The 13,684-nt window shown below is 46.1% G+C and overlaps 1 protein-coding gene across 3 annotated transcripts in view; it reads right to left on the reverse strand.

Moving 5' to 3' along the window:
* kirrel3l (kirre like nephrin family adhesion molecule 3, like) overlaps window positions 1–13,395 on the reverse strand; it is a 32,882-nt gene extending 19,487 nt beyond the window's left edge. For all 3 annotated transcript variants that reach the window (XM_051957429.1, XM_022202213.2, XM_022202212.2), the window contains exon 1: window positions 12,674–13,395. In XM_051957429.1, the coding sequence (XP_051813389.1) occupies window positions 12,674–12,713 (40 nt within the window). In that variant the 5' untranslated portion in view covers window positions 12,714–13,395. The remainder of the gene's footprint in view (window positions 1–12,673) is intronic.
* Window positions 13,396–13,684: the final 289 nt, after the last annotated feature.

Below are 13,684 nucleotides of genomic sequence, written 5' to 3' on the forward strand. Positions count from 1 at the left end.
GTCAGCAGCTGACAAGAGCCTCTTCAGAGAAAGCAGCTGAGCTGTGTTGTGAACTCTGCATCCAACAGGAACACAAAGGCGCGCAAACACTTCTAATTAAACCTGTTAAAAATGTTTCTCTTCGCTCTCCTTCTCATGCTCAGCCTACATTACAGAGCATATTTCTGGACTGTCCTATCTTCCCATCTCTCTGTCCAGAGAACATAACTCCTGGCGATTAAACAAATTACCTTCACTCCCAGGAGAGCCATGGATCCGGTGAAAACAATAAGTATGTGATTCACAATGCTGCCACCTCTCTGCTCTTACAGCCTTCAAATTGCCACTTATTAATCAATGTCCGTGGTTAGTCTGTGACCAGAATTTGTGCTCTTTCCCATCCAGAGGTGCGGAAAATACAAGTTTTAATTTAACATCAAATTTATATTCCACTCATCAGATTGCCTGTAAGTTGAAACATTCTTTTAAAATTACTGATGACTAAGAGCTTCCAGAACACAAGAACGGGAGGGAAAAATGTTACCTGCCGACCTCAATACATCCTGCTTTGTGCTGAGAAAAAGAATGGAAGGGGAAAACTAATTTCCTGAAACTCCATTTCTTAAGCGTTGATTAGTAAAGGAGCATAATTAGAGTGAAATGTGAAGTCAGGGGTTTTTTCAGATTGCACCGCTTCCTCTAGAAAAATCAGGCCATGATTAATGAATAAATGATTAATGAGCGAACTAATTAATCAATTAATTATTAAGCAAGCACTCTGAACAAGAAATGGGTAGGATGACAGGGAACAGTGGATATAAGAGATGGTTAGGCTGTGTGTTGGAGAAAAAAGGATTTAGGATAATCTGCCTGTTTGTTCTGTCAGTTTGTTTTGTCTTCTGGTACAGAAGAGGAAGAGGAAGACGGTGGGATGGGAGGAGATGGAAGGTTCGCTCCTTGTCTTCAGCTTCCTGAGTGAGCCGGCGGTGTCGTGAGCGAACGCCTCAAAATGCTGCAGTCGCAAATAACCTGTAGATTACTGAGGTCAGGTTTTCAGGAGTAGTGAAGTCTGGCATAACATTTACCAGATGTGGTGATATGCTTGGCTGTAAAAGGCCACAGGAATCCACAATCAACACCTCTGAAAGGGCTGAGGGTAACACAAAGTTCCCTCCACTAACCAGTCATCTCTCCTCCCCTGTCTTTAACTAGGACACCCCATCAATCTTTGATAATCTGCAGTGTGGGTCTCTCCGGTGTGACCAGGCTGATGAGACATCACAGCAGGGATTGATGTATGAAATGCAGCCTCCAAATGTAACTGTGATATACTGGACCGTTTCAAGTCAAGTTTGACCTTTTTTTCCTAGATATTAATCGCTGCGGTGAAAGAATATATGTGTGATCTATCACTCCCCCAGGATCTCCGCACACTTTATTCTTTGGCATGGGCTTCTTCTATACCTTTAGCTTAGTTGAGGTGCCTTTTTTTCTTTTTTTTTTCACACCTGCCAAAACTCCCCAGAGCTGCTACACAACAGGATATGGGACACAAAATATTATTTTATAAGCGGATGGGTTTATTGTTTCTATTAAAATGCAGCATTATTCTATAAAGCTGCATTTTCCAACCTTCCCCTGACACCCGGAAACACATCCTCAAAGCAAGAACATGAGAGAAGGATCTTTCATCCCTGCATATTTTTCCTGCCGTTTACTGCTGGCCTTATTAAAAGAGTTGTGAGTGACGGAGGCAGAGTGTGCCGGGAGAGTCTCAGGGGGCTTTGATGGAGGCAAGCGATGGAGCTGTAGCAAGCTGAGGGCAAGATCATGCTTACGTTTATCCTCTCAAAGTGCTGTATAAAGTTCTTTGTCTACCTCGCCTTTTTCTTAACACTTCTTTTATTTCTCTGCTTCGTTCTACTCTATTGTTTTTCCCCAACGGCCCCACTGTCTGGACAAGTGCTGCATTCTGTCCCAATCATACCATGGCATTGCAGATTTCCTCAGAGTCAACTGGGTGTGAATAGATCTTTGTCACACTGGGTGGGTTGGCTCATTGACTGTGAAACCCTGGACATATGGTGGCTGTGTGTTGGGATGTGTCACAGCGGAGAATGCCATGGGTTGGGCTCTTGACCCTTGCCTGGCCTTTAACACCTTCACCGGCTGCAGCAGAGTCTGTGGTTTGATTAACTTAAACACTTCATTGTGCGCTTTGTTTTGGGGTGTGTTTTCTACGGGGGTTTTAGCCAGGATGAAGAATGTGAGGTTTGCAGTAGGGGCAGATGTGTGCTGTGTGACCGTTTTACCAAAACGCGAGAGCACACGCCTTTTCTTGGCCTGCAGTGACACATGCAACATAGATGTTGAAGCAAGGCAATGCTGGAAGGTGACAGCGTCCGAATCTTTAGTGGCCAAACTCCTGCAGTCGAATCTTCTCTTGTCGTGGTGCAATAACTCCCCTACAGCCACGCTGCCACCCATACCGTATAGAGCCAAATTATAAAGGAAAATGAGTTTAAGCTTTTATGCACATGTCTGGTCAAACTACAAAGAAAATAAAAGCCAACTTTAAGCTTTTCAAGCACGTCTCTTGAGATCTTCCCCCTCTTTCTTGCATTATATCTGTCTGTCTGCAAAACAAGACTTTCTTTGCAGGTCACATCTACCGAGAGCCCTCAGGTTTGGGGCTCTGATAAACAAGTGAAGCGTTGCAGGCTCTTAAGCCCATCTGGTGAGATGATCGATCATTAGACAGAGTGTGGAGATAACTCCCTCAGCTTGCCTGCTGGGCACCACTGATCCCATATCACCCTCACAGGATATGGTATGAATCACAGGAAGTTGAGATCAATCTATATAGATTGTGCCGCGTGATTACTAATGAAAAAAAGAATCCTATTTGGCTTAGGCACTGCTCAAACGCCTGAATGTCTGCCTGTGTTTGTGCAAATGTGTAGGTGTGTGTGACGTGCATGTCTGTGTCTGTTAAAGAATAACTTTTTAACTTTCCCCTCATACCGATTCCTGATATTTGTCGAGCTCTCTCTGCAATCTGTCCTACCTTCACTCATTTACTTTGCTTAGTCCATCCTGCTCTTAAATCTCCCTTCTTGAGGGAGCCGTCTTTTAAATCTTAATTAAAACAGACTCCAGAACCCCCCCGCCCTCCCAGGGGCTGGCTGAAAGCAGCTTAGAACAATCAAGAGGACGGATTAGAAGTGAGAAGAAAAGAAGAGGAGATGCGAGAGGACGAGGAGGAGGGGGACAACAACGGGGAACGGAGCGGCGGGGAACAATATTGAGGGAAAAGGGAAAAATGACCCCTTTCCTTCATCCCCCGGATCCTCTCTCCTTCCCCCTTTGCTCTGTCTCTGCCTCTCTCTCAGGGCTCTGGAGTCTTGGCCTGACCTATTGACATTCAGCTTCTCGGCAGATTAAGCAGCGAATGGAGCCTCTGGAAAGGGTAAACACACTGGAGGAACAATGACCAACAGGCGGCAACCTTATTGGATTCTAATTAACTGCCAGGAGAGATGGCTAGGGGCATGTTAAGTGCTGTGGGACACAAGTTAGAGCCCCAGACCTCAAGTACCACAACTCACATCACCTATGCCCCCCTCCCTTTCTGTAGATTGTTGCTGTCTTCCCTTTATCTCCCTCCTCTCCATCTTTTATTATTCCTCTCTCTTTGAATCTATTTGCCCACTGTTTCACATATGGCCCATGAGAATGGCAAACAGAGGCTTTTAAAAGCACTCCTTGGAGAGCTATTTGCCATCCTTCTTTCCTGGGCTACCTCTCCCTTTCTTTCTTTTCCCTTCTTTTTAACAAGGTAGAACGCGGCTCATCCCCCAGAGGTGGCTGTTTGAGCGATAAGGTTAAAATAGGCTGAGAAATTGGGAGATATCATTTGATATTAAACAGATTGAATTATCTGGAGTGAAGAAGAGGGATGACGGAGAGCAAAATCATTTTTCTGCATCGCCCTCGGGAGGAGCACTACCCACGGGAGGGAGGGAGCTAAATGGGAGGGACTGACTGGCTGATCCTCTGTGGTCACAAATCTGAAAATACAACCACTTCCTTTCTCTTTTTGTTTTTTCTCTCCTTATGCTCTCATCCCAGTGAGCCAACGTGCTAATTTGAGTGTGAGTCAAAGCAGGTCTCTCTATATATGATGAACTTTCTCCCTGGTGCAGTAGTGGGTCCTCTGTCTTTTGAGTGGTCTCCTGATTAGGCCGACTCACAGTGGTGCTGTGGTTTCTGGGGTCCCTTGTATGGAGCCACAAGCACTAATTAGACCGGTCTCATTAACGTGTTAGTGTGAGAGAGGGCCGGGGCCATCGTGGGTTGAGGGTACCACAGAAAGGAAAAATAAAAAAAGAAGCAAAGCCCCACTGGAGACAGGCCATCGTCACCTCAGCAGGCACATAAAGCAATTCATTAATTGGTGCGAAAACACACACACACTCCCACGAAGCCATACATGTGCAAACACACACACACACTCTCACACCTCAGTGTGAATACACATACTAACGTTATGGGTATTCCACGAACCCATTGCTTGTTAACACATTACCTGGGATCAAAGAGGCAACGGCTGCAAGGAGAGAGGACTAGAGGAGTCATTATTTGTTGAGGAAAATTGCAGCCCAGTGTTATGCTTGTCCTTCAGCAAACCTGGCAGAATAGAAGTTTTCTCCACAAAACGGGAGGATCTCTTCCCACCGTCACCATCATGTGAGAGTCTTTGAAACCCTCAGAGTACTTTTTTTTAAAATCAAAGCTGGGAGGAAATGAATCAGAGCCTCAGTTGCGATCCGAGCCTGGAGGTATAAAAGGGATCCACATGACCACTGTCCATTTCCACACCATTACAGCAACAGTCATGGCTGTAATAGGTTGAATTGGGCCATTGATTTCTCTCATGCACCCTCTCTTTCACCCACAAAACTAGTCTGTGCCAGTTCTGAGATACATCCAGTTCTTTTTAACAAAACACCACATGCTCAGAGACAGCTCACACAAAACTTAAGCCTAAGCCATAAAAGAGCGCACACACTCCCTCACACACGCACACCCACAAATACACAGCCAATACAATATATCCCAGCCCGAGTTCCTTGGGAGTTAAACAAAGGACCGAGTTTAAATTGGCTTTTAAAGATCTCACCAGAACAATCAGGGAGTTGACTTCGGCCACTATAGTGTGTCAGTGGACTGTTTAGAGACTGAAGGGTGGTTAGGTGGAGGCCTACGGTGCAGTGAATGGTTAATCCAAAGTGTGACGACTCGAGTGCTTCTTCAATAGGCCTCCAATCAGGCCTGACTGCCCCTCAATCTTTGGTCAGCTGTTTTAACTGGCCTGTGATTGAGCGCCTTCATTAGGAGCCTATTTATCTTCTCCCTGTGGCATAGTTCTAACAGCCTGGTGACATGCTCAACACACCCATGCACCGCCCACACATGAACCTGAGCAGATGCACATGGACACCAAGCTCATTCAGGACAAAAAACTGTGCCGGTTTCAACAAACTTTCAAGTCCTCTTTCTGCTTTCCTGCAGCTTCCCCACCTGGCAAATTCTCTCTCGAAAATTGTCCCGGCCCATGCAACCTGTGAAGGGTTTTGGCATGCGGCTGTGTTGAAGCGCATTCCCCGCCTGAAGAAAATAGCAGACCTGGTGAACCCCTGACCTCACACAGACTGAGACCCTCCCAAACAAGCCACAACAAACAGCTTTCTGTAGCCACTCTCTGCCTTTGATCTGAAGAAGCTGAGATGAGATCTGTCTCCTCTTTCCCTCTCTTCTCTCTTGCCCTTTTCTCCTTTTTTTTTTTTTACAACATCTCCTTATATGTCTCCCTCCTCTCCCGCTGAGCAGGTGTATTAAATGAGGTGACTATTCTAGCAGCATTGGGCGCACCTCAAAGTGCAGTCTGTGAAGAGGGCTTTTCTCTCCCTCCCTCTTATCTTTTATCCCTTCCATCGCCCCATCTCCTTTACTCTCCATTTTCTTTTCCCTTTATCCTTCTCCATCCCCTTTACTCCTTTTAACATGTTCCCTTGCACTCTTGAATGTGAAATAGAGGGCCGTGCCTCTCATCTATTTGAATTTCATCTACACCTCCCTGTCTATCTCCCTCTGTGCATCTCTCTCTCGGCCTATTGTCTATTTAGCTATACGTCTAATTATTCTGTCTCACTTATGTAATTAGTGCAAAAATAAATGGTTGGCGTAGCTTTGTGTCTCCTCTTCACCCCTCCCGTTGCATGCTCTGAGAAAACAAATTATGGAGAACAATAGGTACAAATGGCTTCTGCACCAAACCACATGATGGATGCAGACCGGGTTCCCTGCATCTCATCCCTTCCCCTTTTCCCTTCCTCACTCACTCTCTTCGCTCTCCCTCCCTTCTCCATTATCTCCAGCTCTATACGTCTCTGTTTGGAAACCGGGGAGGACTTGAGCACTTTCTCGCCCAACTACCCTATCATTGTATGGCTGTATCATCTGTCTTCCCTTCTTGGCAATGACACTATATTCACACTGACATCATATTAAGCCAGGTCCTTTTTCTATCCCTTCCTTTCTCTTCCTCTCTCTCTCTCTTTTGCTGTCTCTTTCCCTTCCCCTGCTGTTGTCTCCTGAGGTACCCTCTCCTCTATCCCCGAGAGCTTTCTATACACCATGACTGCAAAGCAAACGCCTGGGACTTTCTAAAGCAAACAGCAAGCATCCTGTGCCATAGCCCCATCTGTGGATAGTCTGAGCAGGGAACAATCAGTCCCTCTCCTCCTCTGCTTCGTTCTCTTTCCAGCCCCCTGGGATCTGCACAGCAGTAGGATGCCTCAGTCAGACGGGTGCAATGTGCTGGAACAATGGTTGGGCTGCTTCCTCCAGGAGCAGTGTTAGGTTTACCTCAGCCAGCTTGGGAAGCACTTAGCCATGTGTTCTTGCCCTCTTTGCTGCAACTTCACAGGAATGTGGCAGAAGCAGAAAAAGCTTCCCGGTTTACTCATCCTCACATACCGGCTATCCACAGCTCCGCACTCACACAATCACTTTCTGCGTGTCCAAGTGTACGCTTGAGATCTTATGTTTTAGCCCGAGGTGCTGAAATATCAACTTTCTATTAATCCCCCTCAGACTTGCAGCCAGTTACACCTTTGTTGTTTTTTCCACCTCTGCTGCGCTTGAAGAAAAAACAGCAGGTTTGGTTTACACCAATACAAGCATATCCATTACCTGAAATGCTAGGCTCCTGGTAGTAAATCCCTTTGACCCCTCTGCTTTCTTTTTCTTTTCTCTCGCTCCCTCCTCCCCAATTCTCATGCCGCATCCATTGTTGTCTTAGCATCGGCTTTCTTTGCCCAAACACACAGCAGGAAAGAGACACACCTTGTACCCCACCCACCCACTCTCACCGGTTCAACCGCCACCCACCTCAACCTCCCACACACCTCGCTGTTACTCACATCTCCGCGCAGCTCAATAACATTAACATGTTTGGCCATTGAGGGAGTCGCAGTTAAAAGCTCGATCAATAAGCTTTGACTGACATCCCTCAGCTGATAGCAAATTGGCTGCCGTCTCCCACAGACCTCCCGGGGCGAGTTTCTCAGCCCTGTCCGAAATTCCCCTCTGAAAAATAAAGCTACACTTTCTCTTCAACCCTTCAAAAAAAAAGCCTGTTACAACAACACAGAGCAGCCTTTCATTGTGCTGAGGAGGAAGAGACTGAGCCACAGCCAACCCGCTATTTTGGTTAATGGTTGAGTCACTAACACAATATTAGCCCTGGCGTTCCAAGCAGTTTGAACTGACAGGATGGAGAGATGAAAAGAAGAATAAGGAGGGTAGGGGGGCGGTGGGGAAGGACTTCAAGGAACGAGTAGTTGGAATATTTACTCCCAAAAGGGTATGCACTGTTTCCATCGCTAATAAAGTGAGCAGCAGGCAGGCAATCTCTTGTTTCCTTGAATGTGTTTTTCACCCCTAGCTGGTTAAGGAGATGACATGTCCTGAGAGCTGGAGCATCATTAATTAGACAGTTGGACTTTGACTAATTGCTACAGAAAGAGCACACAGCCCTAAAGATGCCAAACACTCATCTCGGCTTATCATCCACTGCCCCAGTGTGCGCCCTTGACCTCAGAGTGTGCATGTGTGTTAAGGGTGCTGCTTCCGTGAGCTCCTTGTGAGTCATTTCTGGATGATGCGCAGATGCCACAAAGCCTCAGTGCACCCTGCTGAATGCTTCCTCTATTCAAATGAGCGCAACTGACAATCATATTTCATCTAAGGCGAGCAAAAAGCGGAGTAAAATAAATCAGCATCTTAAATAAATGCTGTCTGATGGTACTCCTTACGGAACTTTTCTTTTTTTTCCCCCCTCAGACCCTCTTTTCAGCTGCTAGATAGATTCTCCAATAGAGCCATGTTTAATATGAGGTTAAGGAACACGGCTGGTGGAGATAACACAGGAACAGATATTGCTGCAATGTAGAAGATAAATTTCAATTTGCTGTTGGTTTCTGTGTCTCGGCAGGAGATATGAAATTCTTGTCTTGCAGGGCAGGAATTGATTGGGAAATAAAAATGAATGTGTGGTCGAGTATTTCTACGATTTGTCTGTTGTATGTTGGTTTCTGGGCTTAGGGTCCTATTGAAACGGTGATACATCTCTCTAGAAGGAAGTGACACTTGCATTTTAGGGGGGAGATAAATGCAACACAAGTCTTTCTTAAATAGCTGCTACTGTATAAATGTGACTGTTTCCCTTGGGGGGCTGTTTTAATGACATGCACAGAATTAATCCCACACTTTCTCTCTTCTCTCTCCATTACTGTGTTTGTACAGAAGAATAAAAAAAGAGTAAACACATTTGTGCTGTCCCCACCAGTCTGTATGCTGATGATACAGCCGGAGGAGGGGGAAGAAGACGACTCCAGGCAGTGGCAGGAAGCTGACACGGCCCGCCATTGTCCTTATTCCCTGTCATTTCCTCCCCGGATCCTCCGACCGCCGCAAAGGAAGACAAGGTGAGGATGTGCGGAGACAGACACTCCACACAAGGAGAGAGTGAAGACAAAAAGAGGATGCCGAGGTAAAAATAACACTGGTAGAGGCCACACGCCATCAACAGTTTGCTACCTGGCTACTGCGGCTCCCTGTGTTGAGCCATACCAGCGCGCGCATCCAGTTAAGTTGCTAACAGCTGATAACAAAGCCTCAGGACACACTGCCAAGTTCTTTATCTGTGTTTACCCGCATGGCAAAGCTGATTAGAGACAAGCAACATTATGAAGCGCCATTGTTTCCTTTCTCCTTCCAGTTTCTCCTTCCGCAAATGTTGCAAGTGCGTGTGCGGGAAGGGGGAATAAGAGGATATGAAGAAGGGCAGAAAGACAATGCCAAGTTTGCATGGCACGCCTTCAGGAATTTAAGATCTTGGCCATTCATTAGTGCTGGTTCGCCTGCGTGTGTGTCTGCAGGAACAAATAATGTGGAAGTCTCTCTACAAGAAACCATTCCACCATTGACCTCTAGTTCTTCGGGTGGAATGCTTAAAAGAACTAAAAGACGTGTCTTTGGCATAGATTAAGATATAGCGAGAACAAAGACAGAGATCTTTACATTTGATTTGTGGCCACAAGTGAATCTAGAAGATTCAGAGACAGTGTTCGATACAAAACCCTTGCAGCAAAACCCTTACGCAGAGCTCACAGAGACAGGAAATCAAACTGGCCCCAAAAATTATCTATATCTTTGCCATGACTATGTCTCCTAAATAATGCAAGACACTTCTGTTCACGACTCAGCTGTGTTCGGATTCTGCTGCGTCTGCACTATTGTGCACCTCATATCTCACACTTCTCATCGGCTGGCTGGGATTCTTGCCTCCAAACTTTCTACCGCTTACCTACTTCATCTCCAATCATTTTTTTTTTAATATCATAGAGGCATAGAGAAGGAATGAACATGATACAAGAAGAGAAATAGAGTGATTGCGTTTGTGTGACAGAGATGGAGAAAAGGTTAACAAAGCTCAGCAGTCCTCTTCCGTGTTTACCCGCTGCTTGTCCGCTTAATCATCAAGGCGCTGGTGACACATCCAAGTCTTCTCCCCTCCTCAAGACTCCCCCCTCCCTCCATCACCAGCCTCATCTTAAACTGTGCTTCCCTCTGCCCCCAACTCCCTCCGCAAGAATTCAAAGAGCGGAGGTTCATAAAATATGCACTGTTCTCTAAAACAAACCTCTTGGGCCGTGTTGCCACTGCGTCCACAAGCATAGATGTGCTCCATGCGTCAAAGACAAATTTCTGGTAATGGGGAAAGGAAGGATGGAAAGGGAGGAGAGGGGCGCAGTCCGGGTTTATCACTTCCTCAGCTAAATTTCAGCTCCGCGTTTGTGTCTGTATGAAGCATGTGAGCTCAGCTTTCAACCTTCGGTGAAAGTCTGCCATCTGCCTTAGGCCCATTAAGCAGATACGCTCTCATGTCCTCGTGTTCCTCAGTCACACATTCTGCAACCAGGCAAAAGAGTTGTGAGAAGAAGCAAGGTGGAAAATTTCCACAGCCTTACACTATAGTGAGACGTGAGTGGCGACATGACTTAAGAGGAAGGGAGAGAAACTTGTAATCTCAGCTCGCAGCCTTTGAACTTGGCCCGATGAGACGCAAGCGACCCAAAGCAAAAGGTTCCAAAGAAGAGCTCACTGAAGATTACTCAGAATACTGATGCAGTGTGGAATCCAATTCCTCTGGGAGCCCAGGGGACTATCTGAGAAAGTAAATTATCTGTGTTGTAGAAGCTACATACATACAAATGTATGCGATAAGCCATACATGGGTTTTCTTAAAGTGAAATCGTGTGTTATGGGCAAATTTCAATACTACAAATACATTGATGAGTGCCGCCAAATTTGAGCATCTGTGGCTCTGTTTAAGACTGACACAATAAATGAGGTCTAGGGTCTCTTAGGTTCTAATTAGGGCAGCTGTTACCATTTTCATTATTTGTGTGTGTGAGAGGGAGTGAGAGGAGTTGTATGTGCAGTGGGGTTGGGGTGGGGGAATATGCCACTGTCTGGCTACCGCTCCTTCTCATCCAGCTGTTGCTAGTCAGTCAGGGAGTGGAGTTTTTTTCTTTTTACGGGTATCATATCCCTCCCCCGAGCTTTGAATAATGACAAAACCATGCGGAACCAGTGCTGAAGGTAAAGATGTATGCACAACAAATGGCTATTAAGCACGCTTTGCCATTTGCTGAGAGCTCGCTGTGTGATTCAGTCAGGAAAACTACAAACGCTGTGCCGGGTTGAGGCTCAGAGGATCTAAAAAGCCAAAAAAGGATTTAGATTTCATTATTCTATCTGTTGTCCCGCCCAGAGGAGATCTGTGTCAGTGTGATGCTGTTGTGCGTCCTCTTAAATTTAATTATTTTCTCCCAAAGTGTTAATACCAGTTTATGGACTCTGACAAACACTGATAAGTCAACAGTTGCTCAGTGTTAATTGCAGAAAGCTTCTTTTTTTGTCACGAGAGCAGCACAAAATTAGTGAAATAAATTGTACCAGCTGCTCAGCAAGCCTGCTTGTTCACAGTGATTATGTTTATGCTAAGGACGACATCTAGTTTTAGCTTCATTCTGTTATAGGATTACTTTAATAAGAGGAAAATGCAATTAATTGGAGTCTTTTCACCTTAAAACGCACCTCAGAGTCTGAATTTACATTGATGCTTGAAAAAATTCTGTCATGAGGGTTCATAAACAAACTGGGCAACTCAATTCTGCAAACAAAAAAGCAGCAGGAGGTTGTGATGTTTGTGTGTGAGTGTGTAGGAGAGGGTGAGAAGGGGGGAGACAGGTGCTTTATGTCTCTGCCTGTCTCCGGAAAAACAAATGCTTTCTCTCTCTCTCGCAATTTGTGTGTCTCACCCTTTCTCTGCCCCCTCTACACTCTCTATCCGCTTTGCTCCATCACAAATGCATGAAACAGACCACCTTTGTGTCCGTTTAATGTACGACTCGAACAGAAAAACTTCACTCCCAACCACATCAGTCATAGAAAATCCCGTTTTGATTCAGTTTTTGTTTCGTGGAAATCAGTGCGGGGACGTCGGACTAACTTCAGTAGGGAGGAGAATAGATGCAAAACACTGCACGGAGCTTGCATTGTCCTCACCTGCTTATTTATCCCCTGGGTTCGATCCCCGGTTAAAAAACACGAGGAAATGTATTGTGCGCATGGAAAGACGCTGCGGTTCGATGCGTAAAAATCACACGAGTTAAACTTTCGTGCGCCCTGAAGCCACAACCTCATCCACTGAAACAGACACATCGCCTCTCTCGGAGATCCGAGATTTGTACAAGAAGGGACACAAATCACAGCAAACCCGATTTACGCAGTGGCATTATTCTTTCAGGATTCGCTCGCAGACACAGAGACCTCCTGATGTAATCACTCTTTCAAAACTAATTAAACATTCACCGGCAATTAACGGCAGCGAGATGTAGCATTGCAGCAAGATCACTTGCCCCGCTGTACCGGCGCACTGACTGGCTTGACGCAGCGCGCCAGCACGGTGCGCGGTCCATGCTCTCCATCAGTACAGACCTGCATGCTACAGGATAACAGAAAAAAAAAAAAAACAGAAAACAAAAGAAGCATGTCTTACCTGTGACCATAAGGCAAAAGATGAGGTATAACGATGACATTTTTAGTCGCTCTAGCCGCTGATTGTGTCTGCGTGGAAAGATTCTTGCTCCGACCGAGCTGGTTATGGTCCAACCGCGGTACCAGGATCAGGATCACCGGACGGACAGCTGAGATTCGTCTATAAAAGCATCCAGTGTACAGAAATGACTCTGAATAGTCCGAACAGAGTGTAAACAGTCGATTAGAAATACATCTCCACAGTTGGTAACTTTCCCCTCTGCCTCAGCTTCTTCCCCGGTGTCCGTTCCCTGCCACTGTGGCACAGCCTCTCACTGCGCTCTTTCTCTCTCACTAGCAGTCCATTAGTGAATCGAGCGTTTTTTTCCTTCTTCTTCAATCAGCAGCTTCATTCACAGTCCACTTTTTAACCTGCATGCTGCGCTCCAAAGCGATCTCTCCTCCGCTCGGCAGTGCGCAGTGACAACCTCCGGTGAAGTTGCCTCTCGCCTCCTCCGCTCCGCTGGAAGTCTCTCACTATCTTTCCCCTCTCACTTCCACGCTGTAATACACTATCACTCCCTCCTCTCTCTCTCTCTCTCTCTGTCTCTCTCTCTCTCTCGGTTTTACTTCTCACTCCCTCTTGCCAGTTGGAAAATACGCACTGACAGTCATCTGGTGATTGTGGGGTTCACCAAATCTGGCTGCAACTGAGTCGGAGGAGCCCCTTTGCCTCAGATGCTTGCCAGGGGTGGGGTGAGGCGGTGGATGGGTCCCGGTGGCCGCCACCCCCAGGGAGCTCCGATTGGCTGAAGGGGGGCGTCACGAGGAGGGCATTTAAAACACTCATTCCCAGTTAAATGCCTGCGTTTTGGAGTCAGCTGACACTTAAATCATGTTAAAATGCAGGATATAAAGATAGACAAGCAATATAGTCCATGTTTAGAAGCAAAATGTAGGCTGCTGGGGATTAATTTTTTTAAAGGTACTGCAAGTCAACCATCATTTCTAGGAAAATTATACTAAAGTGATT

This window comes from Acanthochromis polyacanthus, chromosome 12 (genome assembly GCF_021347895.1).
Source record: "Acanthochromis polyacanthus isolate Apoly-LR-REF ecotype Palm Island chromosome 12, KAUST_Apoly_ChrSc, whole genome shotgun sequence".
Classification (NCBI taxonomy): domain Eukaryota; kingdom Metazoa; phylum Chordata; class Actinopteri; family Pomacentridae; genus Acanthochromis; species Acanthochromis polyacanthus.